Here is a 20,427-nt window from a genome sequence, read left to right as displayed (position 1 = left end):
AACAACCTGAAGATTATGTCTGCTTACTGAGAGTTGTTTTTCTCCTTTTTCTTTTCCTCATCGTTTATTTCTTAAGAAAATTGGCTAAAAAGCGGAAAGAGACATTGAGTAGTACTCGGCAGGAAATGACAGTGATGGTGAATTCAATGGATAAAAGCTACACTGAGCAAGGCACCAACTGTGATGAAGCTTTCTCTTTCATGGACACGCACAATCTAAATGGGAGATGTAAGTTTTTTCTTTTCTTTTCTTTCCTTTTTTTTTTTTTTTTTTTTTCTTTTTTGAAGGTGAAAGAAAGGTGCAAATGCTTTTTAAAATATTCCTCATTACTCAGTCATGGAAAATCCATGGGACCAAGAGTTTCCCACTGTGCAGCACATTACAGTGTCTATTCAAATGAGTAAGACAGTCAGACATCAAGAATAGACTTCTTTAAAAATAATAAGGATAATTGAGCTTTTTTCTGTCCATCCTTTTCTTCTGCAGAAGAGCAGTGACATTACTGAAACAGTAGTTTTACCTTTCTCCAATCTCCATTATGTTGAAAATTTTATATCCTTCATGCTGTCCCAAGTCCTTCAAATGCTTCCTTTTCTCACTTTTTCTTTTTTGGTAGTACAAATTTATTTTTAAATATAATAACTTAATAATGATAATCTGATTGTCTTATTATTTCCAATTCTAGATGATGCTCTTTCTGTTGCTTGTGCAAAGGAAGAACTCAGTGGATTTATCTGTTCTGCAATTTCATGAGATTCTCAAATATCATGGGTCTTCTTGGATCTACCCTGAAAATAAATAAGATTTGGGTTATTAGAATTTTAGTCAAGGTCTCACTCCTGTCAGAGAGTTGGCCCTAAGCAATGACCATGAAAAAAACAACAGTATTTTATAAGAATGCTTAAAAGAATGAATAGGTTCAAAAAGGTTTTTTTTTATTTTTTTGGTTCTTAAGGAACCTCAGGGTTTTTTTGTATGCCAGTGGTTTTTTTAACTCTACAGAATTTGTCAAAGATTAATTTATTTTTTTCAAATACTAATAGTATGCAAGGCCCAACTCCCACTCTTTAATAATATGCTTAAGAATTTATCTTTGATGAGCTCAATTGTACAAACACTCTGTGAGGTTTATACAGTGAGACTTTTCTCAGCAGCATTAGGCTTAGAATTTGCAATGTTAATTTGCATTTGAGTTACTTTTGAAATTGATTTGAAATAGATCTTTCAAATCAGACCTGCCTTTCTGGTGAGAACATACCCTTGCAATTAATGAGATTGCTTATTTCTGTGAAGAGATCAAGAGGTTTTACTTCATCTTCCATCATCATGGTACAGTTTGCCAGTGGTGCTACTGAATGGACATAACTACAAATGAAGCTGCAATGAATTCCTGGGACTAAATCCTCTTTATGTTAACCACCTCAAACCTCTTTGAAATGATTGCCATAAAAAGTTTTTTCATGCTGCTCGAGGGCTAGAACCTCTAATTAGACTTTCCACAAGAAACGTGGTCACCAGAAGGTGCACACTGACAGTCTTCAGGAGTAATCTTTTGTAAGGCCTTGTACTCGAGATTTACAACATTCCTCCTTGCTATGAAAGCTCATTAACCTGCCTGCATTCTCTACCTAGCAAGTTTAATTACCTGCAGCAGCCCTGACCTCAACTAATCTCTGTGTCCATACCCAAAAGGAGTATCACTCTGTTCTCACCACCAAGGAAATGTAATCTCCTCATTCTGGAGATATAATCAAAGGAACATGGTCTCAGATATATTAATTTATAGGACAGATTATAACTCTCAGCATTATTTAAGCCAGTTTTGAGATATCCCCATATAAAAATGGGCTAGTAGCTGTTTGCCCTAGAAGATGAACTGGAAAGAAAGATGGATGAAAGCCAGCAGGAGTGATCTCAGAGTAATCTCACTCCTCATCCAGCAGATCCCGTCTTCCTCAATTCTGTTTTGTTTTACACATTCCTGTTATTCTGTTTATAGGTACCCAGAATATGCTTACATTCACTGCTCAGACTGAATTTGAGCTGTGTAGACAAGCAACTAAGGCAGAATTTGCAAGGAGCTTTGCTTAAAAGCCTCTAATGACTCTTTGGCTGAACATCCTGTAAAATGTTGTGATTAACTCCTACCTGTTAAATGTATCTGTGTTTACAATGGTAATTTGCATGATATTTGTGTACTAGGGGCAAACTGAACTTTGTGCCTGTTGGGCTTTCCTATTGCTTCTACAAATGGTTCAATGATTCAATACCAGTGTGAAACTGGTCTGTACATCACTCTCTGAAAACCACCTTTAAACAAAGAGTAATATTCAGAGTCTGTTACAATCTCTATGCACACTATCCACCTGTCTAAACAAATCAAATAAAAAAAGGAGAGGAAAAAATAAACTACAGCAGAATACTTGCATAAGGTATTTACAGCATTATAGGGAAAACTTACTAATGATCAAAGCTTCTGTCAAAAACACCTCTTGTTGTGATGTGTTGTTTCAAGCATCAGTATTCAGTCTAATCTTGTAATTTAAGAAGTGTATTTCCCATCAGCAATCAAAATGCTTTCTCCAATGACACTTCTTTTTAGAGAATTGATCAAATTCAGTGAGCTCATTCATTCACTAGACTTGCCTGGTTTTCCCTAGGTCCTGATTCCAGTGCAAGAAACACAGCAGGATGAACTCTTAAGTCAGGTCAATCCCATCTGCTGTGTCACTCAGCTTAAGTGGCTTCATATCATATCTCTGTCTCTAACCAGCTTTGTTTCTCTTTGCAGCTGTATCTTCACCATCTTCATTTACAATGAAAACTAACACACTGAGCACAACAGTGCCTAATTCTTATTACCCAGGTAACCAGTTTTTTTCTTGGTTTCCACCCTCTGTAGCCCTTTCCATAATAAAAGCACTCATATTTATGTTATTGTACTTCTTGCCATCAGCATTTAATATGTATATAGGAAACATACTGGTTGCTAACAGTAGCTTACTGAAAGAAGACTCAGGAACATGTATCAATCATTTACTGTTCTCTCTCTTTTTACCTTTCCTGCATTGACCTGCTTATGATGTATGACAGATCCATTTGTGCCAACTGCAATTTTAGGTGAGAACATTTCCCTTTATCAAAGTTTATTGCTGAAGTAATTTTGGAAGTTGCAGTTCTTGGGGAGCAGACACGAGTATGCAAAATGCTGGAGCTTTATGCTAAAGGGAGGGGTGGTAGATTTGGCTACACTCAGGTGCTAAGGGCAATTAGCAGGTTTGATTACTGTCATAGTGCAAGTCAGGGGGAAAAAAGACAAATAATTTTAACAAGTGGATTTGCAAGGAAATGTTTATGCATGTATTTGGAGTGACACAAAAGAATTTGATTATCACAGCAGTTGAAATAGTTTTTCTCATTTTTTTCTGTTTTATCTCAGAACTGAAGATGTCACTTCTTAAGAATAATTTTTTTTCCTAGTTAAAACTACTCAGGATACAGAAAATCAGACTAAATACAGTTCTGGCCATTTATCAGCTATCATGTCTTCTGTCAATTCTGCAGATTTTCTGACGTGTTTGTCAAAAAGTGAAGTTTCAGAGAGGAGATGGTATTTTGAACAGTAAAATGATAACATGACAGAGTATATAGTTTATAATGCATCAGGTGTCACAGGAATGAAATAAGACTGTAAAACTGTAAATTAAAAACATACAGTTAAAATGTAAAGCATTTCTACTTGGAATTTAGGAAAATCTGCTATCCCATGTCAAAAAAAGAGAGGTTTCTGCACAGTGATAAATAGTAAGCATGAGACGCTGTTGCATTTTCAATACTTAACTCTAACCCCTTTGTGGCTTGTATTAATTTACACCTCCTTCCCGTGCTAACTTTAAACTAAACAGTCAGTTTTTTAATAGTAATTCAAAACATAACAGTGCACTGTAGCAGGAAGTCAAAGTCTTTAACTGTTAAGCCTATTTATTTACTTGCTTTTCGATTTATATTTTCACAACAAATATTTTCCTTTATCCTCCTTTTTCTTCCAATCACTATAGAAAATTGAAGACCCCTTAACTGATCCCTGCCCTTAAACTGTACATTAAACAGGCTTACACAGACATAGAGTGAAGCATGTTAAAGTTCAGGAAAGTGATCTTGAAATTTTGTTATTGTGAAAGAATATTTAGTGCAGTGCAATTCAGAGTGATAACTTTGAGAAGGGACTTTACTGGTTTTATACATTATGTAAATCTGGAAGAAGGTAATGGTAGTGACTGTAACAATGCAATAATCTGCATGCAAATGAAATTTGCAGTGCCTTTTAACTGCCTGAGATGTTAGATTTTTTTTTTTTTTTTTTTTGGTGTGCTTTAGCATTCATTCAATGCTTCATGCAGTAGATGTTCTTTCTGACCTTGTGGGTGGGCAAGGAGAAAAGTACTATTATCAGGAGAAAAACTTTGAGATTTCCTATCTGTACTATTTAGTTAATGTTTTCTTTGGTTATTTTTGTGATCCTTTTCTATATAAATAACAAAGGTAAAATTACTTGTTAGCTTTTTTCCCCCTCAAGAAATAATCTCTGAGCAAATAATTCAGCTATCAGGCAAACACACACTGGGAAAAATAAATTCTCTAATTTTATTAAGCCTGTGAAATATTTTAATTAGTTAGGTGTATGTTGTATGTTTTATGGCCTACTACAGCAAACCTGTGCTTACTCATCTCAGAAAATATTTTGGTTATTTCATTGTGTAAAATACATATTTTTTTAACTTTAGATGTTAAAAATTTAGTCCTACTTTATGAATGGTGCTCCATTCACATTAGCTCTCACTCCCAATATGTGTTTATGACTGTCTGTACAGAAATAGTGCTGCATCTGAGGTAAATCAAATTAACTGTGGTTGACTGGTAGAGGAATACAGCTGTTAACAAGGTATGCAGGCTTTTAATTACAAGGAATACCTGCTCTTGCTGTCTTCCACTATCCAAAGAAGTTGTATTAAACTGCAGGATCAAGCCTGTAGTTAGAAATAAGTGATCTTCTCAGTGTGACCTCCTGGGGAAGGTACAAGTCTGGTGAGTGATTGAGTTCAGCTTTCAAAATCTGATAGAAAAGCCACAGCACACTTACAGTTTCCAAAGTATATTAGTTAATAAATACCGTATAGCTCTACAGGAATGGGTGTATGGTAGGACAGCTGCAGCTGTAGGAGTATTTAAGCCTGGAAAACTTCCCATTGCACATGGCCACTGCATCTGGAGGAGCTCACCCTTTGAAAAACTCACAGCCTGAAAAGCTCATGCTGCAGTGCTCAGAGGCAAAGTGAAAAACTGTAATATATGTGGCTTCTAATGTATAATATAAACCAAGGATTAAAAACACTTTATTTTAAAAAAGCTTAAATGATAACTCCTTCTGTATTAATGCAGCTATAAGAGATAAAGAAATGGAGAGAGGAAAATTAGTCTAAAACTAGGGAGCTTGCAGGAAAGAGATTCATAAGTATTAAACTGGTGCTTGCATAGTACAAGACTTTGATAACTTTGCCTTCATCTTAGTCACTAACAGTCTGTGTTGCAAAGAATTTCGCAGTTTGCAAAAAAAAGAAAAAAAATGCTCAAGTTTTCTAACTTGTTTCTAAAATTGAAATAAGCAACGCAAAAAATCATTATCAACTTCCTACACCTTTTTTTGTCTTTTGTGTCTTAGCCACCTTGTAGTTTTCAGGTGCCATTTCAGCAGCAACATACTGTACCTACACTTGTATACCACGCTTCATGCCATGCATCCCAAGGTGCTTTGCAGTACAATTTTATACCACATCAGACAAAAACTGTAAAATTTTATGACTAGAAGATGAATCCCTTTCCATCTGCATTAGATCAGATTAGCAGACTGACAGGAAAAGGAGTGAAGTGGCCATACTCATACCCATACATTTTTCTCTGCAGTTTTTGGTTTAGGTGTCAATGCATAGTTCATACTGACTGTATGCTTAGAGAGGACCAGATTTCATTTGTCTTAGTGGGAATTGAGAGGGCCTAAAACCATCTTTGAAATATGATTCACTGAGTTTTCTGGCTTTAACGTCAATTTTCAGTAGTACAACTAAGACCAGAACCTCACCTTTAACAGGGTGTGTTAGTATTTTTGGTACTTGAGAATCTGGGATCTTTTCATACAGAGTATTTGTTGAACTTTCTGCTATAATATATTTAACCTATGAATGTGGAAATATTATTTTAATGCTTCCCTTTCATATGGCTTATTTTTTTATAATTACAAATTTAGTATTTTTTTTCAATGTTTAATCAGAGAGGAATAGCTTGAATAAATCAAAGAACCATATTAACGATTTTGGTTAAAATTTAAAAATTCTAAGATAGACAAAATTATTATTTCAGCAAACAGATAAACTATTTATGATGATTCTTGGACCTTAGAATTTGGGGTGGGCTTTTTCTCATGCCAAGTCTGAATAAATTTTTAGAATTCCATCTACAGAGGAAGCAAGTCATATTGCTTCCTTAGGTAGAGTGCACTTTCACATCTATTTACTTCTAAGTGTAGGTTTTGATCTCAGTTTCATCTGTGTGAATTGACTCACAGTATGATACCTTGGTTTTAGTAAATCTAATTTCTCCTGTGAAACTGAGATCAGAATCTGACTCATTTAGGGAATCATTCTGTAAAGACTAAATTAAAAACATAAAATTACATGTAATTATTAATGTAGTACTGTTGCTTATGCCCTGTTTCCTTTTTCTCCTCCTCTTTTTTTCTCCTGATATGTATCTTCTTAAAAGTGCCAATCAATGGTAAGTTGCCCATTTGCCCCATGGAAGAGATGTGGAGGGTTGGGAGAAGTTTGTGTCTCATAAAAATTTTAACCAGCCCACGGGGGTCTCCTGTTTGTTGGCTTGCATGTCAGTTGACATATAACATTCCATGCCTAATGTGGTGGCTCATGATACACCGTGATCCTAAAGCATGTTCAGTAGTCAGCCAAGACATTTTTCCTTACCAGATGGTCCTTTGCATTTGTCCTCTTGTAGTTTGTCTCCGAGTGTCGTTTTCAGATCTACATTTCCATTGCAGTCCTAGCTTGATGAAACCATAAGCCATTTTGTGCATCTTTTTATTTTGCTCACTCCAAACATTTGCTCTAAATTTGCAGTGTAAAATACAGCACTTTAGTAATCTATGAAAAATACAAGTCCAGTTTCATTCCGTGGGACTTGTTGAAGTTTCAGAATGAAACTTCTATGCAGTTTAAAGTGAAATGCCTGTTTTAAAATTTGTTTGCAAACAGCTAGCAATATTTAAAACAATATTAGAGTTTGGACTGCTCTGCAATGCTTCCATTGTAGAACTATGGACTTTGCCTCATTCTGATCAGTCTTGCAATTTCCGTGTGTAAACTGCTCATGGGTTTAGTGTTCTTCTGGTGTAGCCTTCACAGACAGAACCAATGCTGATGGTGTCAGATTTCTGCCATTCCTCTAGAAATCTTTGTAGTTTCTGTTTCTTTTGATAAGCGAAAGTGATGCAGTACGTGATGAGATCCTCCTTTTCTAGATGAAACCCACACGATGGCCAGTGACACAAGCAGCCTGGTCCAGTCCCATACCTACAAGAAGAGAGATCCAGTGGATGTGCCCTACCAGACCGGACAGCTCCACCCAGCCATCCGTGTAGCTGACTTGCTACAGCACATCACCCAGATGAAGTGTGCAGAAGGCTATGGATTTAAAGAGGAGTATGAAGTAAGTGTCAGGTCTGAGGATCTGATGATTGTGACTTCTGCATCGTTGGTTGTGCCTGATGCTGAGTTTTTACAAGTGTGCACGCTGCTTGCATTTCACAAGAGATGGTGTTCTTTTGAACTTCACGCTTTGTCATGTCAGCTTCATGTTATAAAAACTGCTTAAATATATAATTGTTTAAACTGGTATTTGTAGTATTAGATTTCCAAAACCCATGCTTCAGGCCACTTTCAAAGTCACTGATGACATTTTTTCCCCTGGAACGTGGAAAACAATTCATTCCCAGGAGGACCTAATCACTTGTCAGCTTTCATTTATGTGGCTGTCTTAAACAAGTTTGTTTCTGTGAGGTTTTTTATGCCACTGTTATTTAAAAGTGATAGAATGGAAAATTCTTGTGTTTGGAAAATACTTGCTCATCAGCCAAAACCTTTTATACCAGCATTAAGCCTAGAGGAAAACTACAATTAATTTATTAAAAAAAATAAAATCAAGACCATAAAATGGAATTTATAGTGCAACCAGTGACATGGCTTTTTAACTACAGTGGATCATATGATTCTGCTGAGAAACAATTTCCAGGAAAATCACTTAATTTTCAGCCTACCAAGCTGATGAATGGCAACCCATTACAGACAGTAGGTATAGTCATGACTAATGCCAGTAGATGCAATACATCAGCATGCAGTTTGTTAAGAGTGGCAGGGAAGGAGGACTTAAAATAGTGAAGCTGGAACTGAAAAACTTCTCTTTATATATGGAAATTGTTATAATCAGAATGAACTATAACTAGTCATATATTTGAGGGTTTTTTCCTTTGAACTACTGCAGTAATGCCATTTTTCCTCCATATGCAGTGAGTGACTGCCCAGTATATTCTAGCTCTGCAAAGGTTGCAAATCTCTTCGTTTGCATTTCTGTCAGACTCGTACTGTCCTCTACACAGATTTGAACTAGACAACAAAAGAATTTCTTTCTTACATATTATCAGAAGGATAAAAGTCCAACTGAAAAGGAAGAAATAGTTTGACAGGGGATTTGTTTAGAATGAAGTCTCATAGATGGTTTTTGCTCTAACAAGACAACAGGATTATATAGTCTCACCAGGGAAAGAGTTTGATTCAGGAGAAATTCACACAGGATTCACTCTGAAAACAAATCTGTGGAACAGAACAGAAAGTAAAGTAGCATATTGCCCATTAGGAGCACTTCAGAAGATACAGAGCACTTGCTGTCATGCATAGTTTTAAGTGCTTTAAAATAAAACTTAATAATTAGGGCCACTATTCTCAATAATTCAGGCTATAGTTCACTGTCTAAGCAAATATATTTAATTTTAAGTCCTGTTGGTGTCATGCACAAGTTTTTGGTATAGCATAACTGACAAAAAGGATAAATGTTGAAAAATCATTGTCGAGCAATGGCAGGCTGGTACCTCCTTGCTCGTTGCTCAGCTCTGTATTAGGATTTACCCACTTAGATGCTGAGTATCTATAGCTCCCAATACTCTGGGGCTTGGAGGAAGGCCCAATTTTGCAGGATTCTACCCTTTTGTTCTCCTGGGAGAAGGTGCCTGTTCCTGTAGGCAGGATCAGGCCCTTGCTCTTGTGTAGTGTCACCAATTTTGTGCTGGTCTGTAGAACCAGAGCACATGCAGACATGTCCTTAGGGCCACACTAGTAGCAGATTCACTGCTGCTTTCCCATGTGTTTCTCAGGTGTGGAAAGAACACCAATGCATTTCTGTAAGCTGTGGGCTTAATGCAGACCTTCATTTGCAGCCTAGAGGAGTGCAAATGATCAGGATTGCACAGCAATCCTTGAACTCGGGGAAACTTCCACATAGTCTGCAGTGGATCTTTAAAATCCTTTCTATCCCCTGCCAGACCCTTAAGAAAGGAGAGATTTTATCTTGGTTGCAGTGGTGTTAGATGTTAGACTGACAGAATAACACTGGCCTGGTTTCCCAAACATCCCTACACTGATTGTGTGTTATTTAATCTGTTCCCCAATACTACCCCATGGGAGAGCTTTTACTGGTCATGGAGGAGCCTCCTTGCTCATCTTCTGTCTGCATTAAAGAAACAAAGTAACGAGAAAAGGGAAAAGTGGTTTCTGCAATTCATCACTTCCTCCTTACACTGCTGCCTTTTGGTTTTAAACTGGGTACTCTCACAGGGATTTCACTATATCCTTTCTCACAAATGTCCATTGTCAAAGGACCATAAATCCAAGTAATGACTTTATCTGCTTCCTAAACAGATCAATTAGGTTACTGGAGGCCAGCATGGTTTGGCATAGCTAGGGCAAAAACAGATAAATACATTAAAGTCTTACAATTTCAGATAAGTTTTAGTTTTAACCCTGTTTCTGGATCAACTTTAATTGGTGACTACTCAGTTTAAAGTGTTTCTTTGCCAAATTAAGGTTAGTTGGCATAAGACAGTTCCAAATCGATTTCAGAGTGTCCACACAGGAGCTTGGACTGGTTTAACAAAATTGATTTTAAAACACACCTTTAATTAAACCAGTGCAACTTTGTGTAGATAGAGCCTGGAAAAATCAATTTTACATTATGTTCCATGACAGGGAGTTCTGAGCTTCCATTATCTCAAAACCAGAGGTTCCTTTGAAAAGACAAGATTTGCAAAGGGGGTCCTGCTCAGATCAGCCTCACTTACTACCACTAACAGGACTGTGTCAATAACATAATTTTAAAAAAGGTTCTTCCATGTAGCTTTATCTTTTAGGCTTTCCTCCCTAGTGTCTGTCTCATCTTCCCTCTCCTCCCCTGCTATTGAACACATCCTTTCTCAAGGGTTTCTGGCAGTTAACTGTTTCAGTCCAGAAATTATTTTATATCATTAAACCAATACTATTTCAAATACAGTACTGTTATATACTGTCAAGATAAACTGCACTGAATATGTTCCTTCTCTGCTGCATGGTCTTCTTTCTGATGTGTTGCACCAGTGTAACTGTCTAAATTAGCATAGTTAAATAGAAGAATACAGACTCAGGGTGCCTCTCAAGGTCAGGAACATTAAATATATTATCTAATGTGTGTTAAACAATTCATTTCAGTTTAACACTTCAGAGCACCTGTTAGAGATTGATTAAAGTATTTAAAAATAGATTTTCTGGCCATGGTCAAGCTACTCCTTAGGTAGTTGTGGCCAAAGGTGGTCATAAAAAAATGGACAAATTAAAGAGAATTTGGAGATGAGTGTTGAAAATAATTGGGGATAATGAAAGGAATTCTGTCTTAATAGCAGTGTATTCATTTAAATGGAACTTCAGAAGATAGGCTAATGTAGATATGGTAAGGTAGGTTTGGTAATCGTCGGTAAAAAAACTTGCTGATAAAATTTCATTGGCTGGTAGAATATCTGGGATAAATACAAAATGGTTTTAAGAAGCAAAGTAGTGGGGCAAACTCTCTAAAACCAATAGAAATACAGATCCTTGTTTGGGGAAGCAGAAAGTGTTTCAGACAAGCAGGAATGTTTTCATGGAGGATGTTTGCCCTACAGGTGCCTACTTTTGGAATATTTCCCTCCAAACCACTCTTAGAATAATGTCTGACTTTGAAAGAAGTCTGATACAATTTTCATTTTCTGCTGTCATGCAAAGCCATAACAGACTAGAATCCTGTCAGTCAAACCCACTCTCCAGTGCATCTTTTCTTTCTCTCTGGTTCCAGCTGGAAGACAAATTTGCTGCCACATGACACTTTTAAGAGTTGTGCTTCTGGGGCCCTATTCTAAAATCTTGAAAATAGTAGGAAAATTGAGTATTTTTTTTAATGTCATGTTATGTTATTATAGCTACTGGTAGGACCCAGCTGGCCCTGTTTTTTCCTGCATGTTCCTTGTGACTCCAACTAATCTTTCTCACCTTCAACCTGTACATTTTTATCACACCTTTTTGTCTGATTTTATTTGATATTCTGCAACACCAGCTGACACAATACCACAATCAGTGCAGGTTATTTTCTATCCCATGAGACAAAAGTTATACAGAAAACAGAAAGACTCTGGAACACTGGGTGTGGATGGGGGCATTAATCCAGAGTGTAAATAAAGGAAGGACACTATCTGTGTCTTCAAGAACCAGGAGCAGGGAACTGTGTCTCTCTGTTTTTGTAATACAGGGGAAAACTCATTAGGCAGAGATAGAAGTGAAATAGTGGGAACTTGTCCAATGAAAATGGCATGGAAAATTGTTAGAAATATTCATCCATAGAGATCACTGCTATTGCTTATTTTTTCAAGTTTCATCTGTTCAGATGGAGCCCAGAATAATCACAGAATGCCAAGTTCCATTGTTAATCTTCAGTACTGGAAAGTTGTGGTGCTTTGGTTAAGCCATATATTACTATGTAAGTGTTCTGTCATACACAATGAGAGATAACCCAAACAAATGGGCATATAGAAGTCCTTTATACAAGGCAGGGACTCCTCCTTCATCAAAGCACTTTGTTCAGACATAAACACTTTCTTCACACCTGCTGTGGGATCTGCAAAAGCCTTCCAACAATACCAGGTAGCTTGTTCCTGGTGGGATTATTCCAGACACTTGAGCACTGGAAGACTTGGCACTGAGAAGATCATATGTAGGGAGATTGAAAGAAGCAGCTAAAACGAGCAACTGCCTTATCCACAAAGCATGTTTTTGTTTGTAAATCCTAAGGTGCTCCAGATCAATACAAAATTGTTGAAATAAAGTAATCCCAAACCTGAAACAACATTCACTGGTGAATAGCCTTTGTTGGTCGTGTCAGCTTCCCAGTGCATGCAATATCTGTTTAAGTCTTGTACAAGAATGGGTGACTTACAGTTGTTGATCAGCAAGAATCAGTTCTCAGCAATTTTAATTGTATGGCAGTTTGGGATTGTTTTCCGTTCAGAGGAAGGACACTTAGTTTGCTCAATGTCTGTTGTCAGCGAGTTTTATGCAATTATAAACCTATTCTTTGTCACCCTGAATTTCACTTCTTAAAAGATTTCCCGTGGATGAGAAATGCTGTCACAGTGCTTAATACCATTCACGTGACACTGCCTTATGTCACAGTGTGGTTAACTGCCCAGTGTTCAAGATGTTCCATAACTTTCTAAATCACACTGTTTTCCCTCTCCTACTCCTCCTAAATGCATTCTCCTCCAATTTAAATAAAAGTGCATGTATTTGCAGAAACAGCTCTCTAATTTGTTTTGTTTAAGCAGGTTTAATTAGAATTTATTCTTATCACAGAAAATAGATTTAGGCAGGTCATGGCTTCATTAGAAAGGCTTTGTGCTTTTATCTGTTTGAATAATAAAATTGCAGAGGTGTATAGGCTAGAACACTTCCAGTATGCTTAGAATTACTCTCAGTGGGGTATAGGCAGCTGTTTGCTCATGCTGTGATTCAGCTGTTTTTGGTGCTGATCAGTCTGTGATTTACTTGGGTATGGACCTCTTGTTTTCTTCTTCTCAGCAGCCTAAACAGTCTGAACTGTGTATGATCTCAGGCAGCAAGGACACCTAACAAGAGCATGGATACATAATTCAGCCAAATTTTTTTCTTCATTAAAGTCTGCCAGACTTTCTCTTGTATGTAAAGTTAGACCATGTTTTAAGGAGAGCCTGGTATCTTTAAAGTGCATCTTTGATGACCATTGTATCTCTCTAAGCAGTTAAAACAGAGACTGATGGTATTGATCCACTCAGATAAATGTTGGTGCACTCAAAAGTCATGAGGTGCAGGTTCTTAAGCTGATCAATGGGATGGATAAACGAGTGCAGGTTGTTCTTATGTAGGAGCTCTGGCAGCTATTTCAATCATTCACTGCTTCTACTGAGTCTGGTAGTCCTGGTTCATGCTGAGGTGAACATAGAATGAGTACAAAATATGTCAGCAAGGAAAAATGTGCTGTAACATGTCATTTTTCTTTGTCCTGAAGACTCCCTGGGTGTCTTTTCTATGATCAGATGTTTAGCAGACATTTGTTTCATATCTCAGCATAGCTGGGCTGAAAATCTAAAGCCCAGTTTAAAGCATGATAAGAACCTCTGATGTTATTCTGATCCTTAATGAGTGAGCCTACATAAAAAGTTAAAATAGGTAATTTTAACTGTTGCATACAGTTTTGTGGATGTGCCTCTGGAACTTCATTATCTCATGGTAATAAAGTTTCAATTTGCTTTAGGAGGTTGTGGGGCTTTTTCCCATCTTAGGTCCAGCCATCACAGCAGTATTTCAAAACTGGTTTTAATCTTCCCCCCCTTTTTCCTGCCCTATGACTCCATCATTAGGATCATTTATTCTCTGAAGACACTGCAAAATCTTTCTCAGTTTATTCTGGAAAGATTTGTGGGCATGTGCAATGTAGAATGGTAGCAATAAAAGAAATATTTTCCAAGTTTCAGTGATTGTTGTCAGCTTAGTTCTGGGCAGATCTTTGAAAATCCTGGATCCACATGGGATAAGTCCAGGTAATTAACAGAGAGGTTATATAATATTAATGGAATAATAAACCTTTTTCATCCTACTGCTTCCTTCCTCAATGTTTGGATGTACACAGGGGTATATTCTTATTAATAACAAACACTCACACATCATTCCACTATTTTAGCATGTGAAATCTGTTGAACATTATTCTCCTGCCTGTCTTGTCTTCATCCCTTTGGCAGCCACAGGTTGAGAAACTGTCAAACTGTTCTAAGCTGACTTCTCAGTATATTTTAATTTGTCCATTAGTGAAGTCGTTTTTGCTGACTGATCTTGCTAGTATGGTTTTGCTGGTATCAAATCTATGCTCTCACCGTACCTATGGAAATCAGGGTTTAATTTCAGATTTAGCCAATCTGTGTATTGTTATAGGCTATTGGACACAACAGTAGGAAACTAAATGAGGCCACTGAACATCATTTCAGTCATAATGTGAGTTTCCATGGGGAAATCTGCAAGAATGGCTTTAATGCTCACAGCAGTAAGGTGATAGGTTAAACATTCTAAATGCTAGAGACAAGTGTGATTTGGAAGAAAGAAAAGTTTTTGAAACGTTGCAGGCTATTTGCTGCATGTTTGCACCAGCCTGACTTATTAATTATTCAAATAAGACATTGAATATTTGATCAGAATCTGTAATCCCTTCTTCAGTTAACATACTATTTACTTTTGAAAAGTGCTGATGTACCATACTTTTTCCCATTGCACCTGCAAAAATGAATTGGTCCAATTTATGTGCACAGAATAATATATTGTGCTTTAATGTTCAAGATATTATTCATTACTTCCTACTCATATAAGCCTTCTTACCTTCTTCATATTTTATTAGTGGCCTTTAAAAAGACATAAAAAATCAGTCATGTAGTTATTCCATTTTAAATTATGCAGATGATGTTAAATGCAATTATAATCTATTAATTATATATACACTCTGTGTTTTCTATAGGTTGCATTTATTCACTACAAATAATTAGGCATTTTAGTCCAATGCTGGTCTCATGACCAGAACATTATTACTGGCTGTTTGTAAAGTGAGAGGAACACTTTTCAAATCAAATTAGCATAATTTAGCTATAGGAGTTTTCATTTAGCATTAGATTATCCACAGCATATGTAAAATATGCAATATCTTCTGTAATGCATTTGTTTAAAATAAGTTAGACTGGTCATTACAAATTTTTCAGGAAATGAAAATTTGTATTTTTACGTAGCATATGGATCAGAGTATCTTTTAGGAAAGTTTGTAACTAGAATACAAGGTTTCTTACATGTTTCCTGTAGTGCTTTAGTGATTGTCCTGTCAATGGAACAGATGCTCATCATTTTCTAGCAGGAATGATTTTTTTTGTTGTTTCAGCATGCTGATCATGGGCCCAAAAGAGTCTGTGGGCTGTGTTAAGTCCACTGAAAACCTGTCAGATCATAATTGGGCAGACAGTGGGGCTGGCAAGCTTCTGTTCTCTCTTGCTGGTTTCCTGCCATTGCCTCTGTCTGTGTGTGATAGCTGCTCCCCTGGTTCCCCATCACACTGGGACTCTGTGATGCCCCTGCCTGCACTGCTGTGGGGCTGTGCTGTTCTCTGGGCTGCTTGGCTCTGCATCTCTCTTATTAATTAACAGTGAGGTCACCCTGGGTCCATAGCAAGTCCTTTCCTGGGCTGTTAAACAGCTGTGAGGAGATGCAGGCACCTTGGTCAGGCGAAGATTAGCAGGGTGAGGATGGGCAGAAAATCTAGAAAATCCTCCAGGGCAAAGCTGATGGGATGTCCAGAGTACCCGTGGAAGCAAAGCTGCCCAGGAGGTGAGCAGAAGGAGAAGCAGGCTGGCTTTGGGGACTGGTGAAATACTGTCAGTGAGAGTCAGTATTTCAGAAATTACATGATGGCCTCATCAAACATGTGAAATTACTGGAGCTACTGGGTTTGCAGCTCAGTTCAAGACTGATGAAAATTCATAATATTGACACTTCTTCTCAAGACAGAAACAGCAGGTCAGAGTCACTCGACATAAATCCACACACAAAAGCTGAAAAGTTTAGGTCTACAACATGAGTTGGAAGCCAAGACAGGGAAGACCTTAAGCATGTGTTTAAAGGTATTTAAAGGTCTGTTTTAAAGTTGCTTTGAATATACCTTCTTTCCTGTTTTACATTTTACTATTTACCTAAATGGAAGCCACACAAGGGACATCATAGATATGCTCATATAAAGGTGAAGAAGCTTGAGTATCTGTCCAGAAAAATGGTGCAGTTTCTTCCCCTTAACTTAAAAAGAATCACGACTGACAGTGCTCTGCTTTGGTCTCTGTTAAAAATAAATGGCATATGTTTCTGTTAAAATGAGCCGAACTCAGTTATTACTCATCTAGCTTTTAGGTGTTTGCCTGTGCTATAATAACTGTCCTTAAGATATTATAGAAATATCTACAAGAGAGATGTGTGGGTCTCCAAGAGACAGGTGATCTCTGCTCTTACACCACACACCAAAGGGAATAAAAAGAAGTGAGTACCTTCCTTGATGCACAGGCTGGGGATGTTCAGAGGCAGACATAGCTGTGCCTGCCTTCAGCTAACAAAGGGAGCCTGTAGCAAAGGGAGCATTAGCTCTTTTTGTGAAACAGGAGGTTTATGTCTCTGTCCTATGTGTAAAGGGTTCCTTTCTGAATAGAATGTCTCCTACTGCTTGCTTTGGGGTGGTGGAAGCTTCCACACAGTGCAGTATCGGTTCCTGAAGTAAGTATAGTTTCTGATTAGTCTGGGAGATGACAACAGGAACACTTTGCCTTTGATGCATAAATACTTGGTTGTATCAGAGAGCTTAGAGTTTTGATATGACATAATGTTAGGATTCAGATTGCTTACACTAAATACTTACATGAGCCATCTCTCTGCTTTTCCTTGCCAAAAATGATGGCCTAGCAGCAGACTTCCAGTGTGACATAACAAATGTTAGAAAGGTAGGTCAGATCCTGCATCCACTACTCAGGAAATAGCAGTAAAAGCAGCCACCTCTAACCCCACATGAGTAGTTAGAAAAGAACAGAAGGGACTTAAATAGATGGGAGAAAGCTTGTAGTGAAAAGTTCTTTTTAGATTTTTATGTCCTTCCAAAGTCCTCTGAATCTAAGAATGACTGTCGAGACACATGCTTTTTAATCTTGAGAAAGTCTGCATGCAACAGTTCTTCAGTCTTTTGTGATCCCAGTATTGCTCTTCCATGTGCTGTCAACCATTAGTCATTGCCAGAACACTTTAGTGTATTGTTTGCTTGAAAGGTATTCCAGAGCATTGTCCTCTGCATTAGGCTGTGATATCTGCTGAGCTTTTGTTCACTTAGCCTTGATTATTTTATCTGCAGCTGTTTCTGGTTTTCGTTGGTGTCTCTTGTCAAACTGGACAAAGAAAACTAAAGCAAAACTCTGCATTTCAGATTTTTAGTTTTGCTCATTCACCCACTCAAACTCCAGCTATTATGCTCTGTGTAATGCTGTTGTACACAGCTTCCCTAAGGTTGCCATAATAAACCATATAAAGATTATATGAGTAAGGAAATCCTTAAAAAGTGACACAGAGCCACTTTATCAGCTCCAGTGCCAAGTCTCTACTTTCTTTCCAGGACAGTGATATATCACTCATTCCTGGCTGTAATATGTCCTTAGGATATTCTGAGTTGTGCCAGAGATCAGTGTTACTTCTGCAATGCTAACAGCAATTACTCATTATTCCTTATAATACAGGGAATCAGGAGCACCCAACAAGGCTATTAAGCAGCAGGTTTAGAGTGAACAAAAGGAAATATTTTTCACACAGAACATAATTACATTGTGGAGCTCATTGCCTCAAGATGCTGTGAAGCCAAAATTATAAATGGGTTAAAAAATGGGCTCGACAAATTTATTATTAAACACAATGGCTGTGTACAGTCTCTGGCTGAGGAAGAGATTGCTCAGGAAAGCTATTGATTGCTAGAAGCTAAAAGGGCATGCTGGGGAAAGATTCACTCTCTATTTTTTCTATTCTTCATACTTTTTTGTAAACATCTGCTACTAGTTCTGTTGTAAAAAAACTAATTGTATGGACCTCTGGTTTGACCCTGTATGGCTGTTAACTTACATGAAAAGGAAAAAGAAAAACCTGTGCTCCTGTATATACACAGAAAACAATGTGATATGAAATGGCTTTTTTACCTCCATACTGGTAGTCAGTTTTATAGAACTAATATCAGTTTATAAAGAACACAAAACTGCTCCGTAAATCAGATAGCATCCTCAGTGTTTTCTAGTTCTTGTTTTTTTACTAGCTGTTCTCCTGGTCCACTTAGTGTTGTACTGCAGGACTGCTGTGGACTGGGGCTGCAGCTTGATGATGCTGTAAAGAGAAATAGAAAAAAAAAGTTCATTTGTAGAATACTTATGCTTTTATATAAAATGCCTGTAGTTGCTATGCTAAAGCCTAATCCTTGAGCCTTTATTTTGAGCAGTGCTTTACTCTGCAAAGAATCTTGTTTCCATTAATTAGACCCTTTCAAGAGAGTGTATTATTTACAGTACATTGAGGCAGTGGAATTAAACTCCTAGTGTGGATAGTAAGCCACTTCTTCTCATGTTTTGGAGGGCAAAAGCAGCACCATTATCTGAATTTTGATAAACAGGTTGAGCTTCAAAAGCACACCAAAGCAATTGCTTTGGTTTTGCACTGGGAAACATATTTTTAATCTAAGCAAATTTGGTGCCTTGCTGTTTTCCTAGTAGTTTTCTGCACATTTCAGTTTTGCCACTGACTTTTTAATTGTCTCTTCTTTTGCACCATCAATAGCTTGAATTTCAAGTTTCGATGGTTACATAGTGAATCAAGTCTATAGAAGCGAGAGTAGCTAGAACATACAAAAGTGTTTGAATACAAGGAAAATCACATAAATTGCTCTGCTTTTTATATGTTTAATTGTAGATCTGGTTTGAGATTGACGTATTTTCCCTCCATTTGTCAGTTTTTTGCACAGCATTTGTGTTTATTTTACTGGTATTTACTAAGCACGTATATCTCTGGCACACAAAGAAAACTGGAAAAGCTATGCTATGTGCAGGATTTAAGGCTTCTTTAAAGTTTAACTGTTTTGTGGATTATTTTTTTATTTCTTGTTACTGATACTGTGTTTCCTGCCATTAATTAATATTTGAAAATCACTGAGGTAGAAGGACAGTCTAGTTGGGAAGCATAGATCTTTCATTTTGACATAACTAGGAGTATGTTTTCTTTTAGCTGAAGTATGCTACAGTGGAATTGCCTTAAATATCTTGTAGGGGATGTGGTTGAATGTTTTTGAAATGGTTCTTTTCCAAGGGCCAAGAACCCAATGTAGTTATTAAGTTTTTGTCTAACTGCATACTGACACAGATGTCTGCTTGTGCTTCATCAGTATTTACACTCATTCCCTGCTGGAGTCCCTGGAAACCTGACTGACAAATCTTGAAGTGTAATAGTAGCATGATCTTTTTGGTGCCATGAAATATTTGGATTGTGCTACCACTATGACTGCTTCAGTGTGAAGCAGCAGTGTTTTGGAGTACTCAAGCTTAATAGTGCAATAATACTGGAAAAAAAACCTGAAAAGGTTGGTTCATCTCTGTTTTCACGAAGAAAAATGAAAAAAATACTCTATAGAAAGTACTATTTTGATTGTCACACCATATTTGATTGTACACACCACATTTTTAAAAGCTGAAATTCATGTGCATAAAGCAGTGAAGTACTCCATTCACCATACAGTCTCTGCTCATGCCTGGAAGAGTTTTAGCATCTTCTAATGAAAAACAGAAAAATTATCTTGATTTATGCCAGAATTCAAGTTTGATCTGATATATCAAGTATTTGTATTTTAAGTGATATGACAATTTTAGCTGCCAGCTCTTATAATTATAGTGAAGTTACAGGGAATGATAGCTTCAAAATTCAGGTACCTAATACAAAAAAAAAAAAAAAAAAAAAAAAAAAAAAAAAAAAAAAAAAAAAAAAAGCCAAACCATACATTTTTGGGGTATTGTCTCAGATACATTTGTAAATATATTCTTATAGAACTATTATTCAGGTTGACTTAGGGCAAGGTAGGGAGCCAGAGTGGGACATGTGAGATCTTACCTCTCTCTTCAGCTATCTGAAATGAGGT

At 37.1% G+C, this 20,427-nt stretch overlaps 1 protein-coding gene across 7 annotated transcripts in view; it reads left to right on the top strand.

The window, feature by feature from the left end:
- Positions 1–20,427, top strand: part of PTPRM (protein tyrosine phosphatase receptor type M) — a 445,192-nt gene that overhangs the window by 352,466 nt on the left and 72,299 nt on the right. For 4 of the 7 annotated variants that reach the window (XM_079300125.1, XM_079300119.1, XM_079300121.1 and 1 more), the window contains 4 exons: positions 77–228; positions 2,792–2,866; positions 3,094–3,120; positions 7,589–7,776. In XM_079300125.1, the coding sequence (XP_079156251.1) occupies positions 77–228; positions 2,792–2,866; positions 3,094–3,120; positions 7,589–7,776 (442 nt within the window). The remainder of the gene's footprint in view (positions 1–76; positions 229–2,791; positions 2,867–3,093; positions 3,121–7,588; positions 7,777–20,427) is intronic. The other 3 variants (XM_079300120.1, XM_079300122.1, XM_079300123.1) reach the window with 2 other exon arrangements.

Source organism: Erithacus rubecula (genome assembly GCF_903797595.1).
Source record: "Erithacus rubecula genome assembly, chromosome: 3".
Taxonomy (NCBI): Eukaryota; Metazoa; Chordata; class Aves; order Passeriformes; family Muscicapidae; genus Erithacus; species Erithacus rubecula.
Note: the sequence above shows the minus strand (reverse complement) of the source record. Positions and strands in the feature narration are given on the sequence as shown.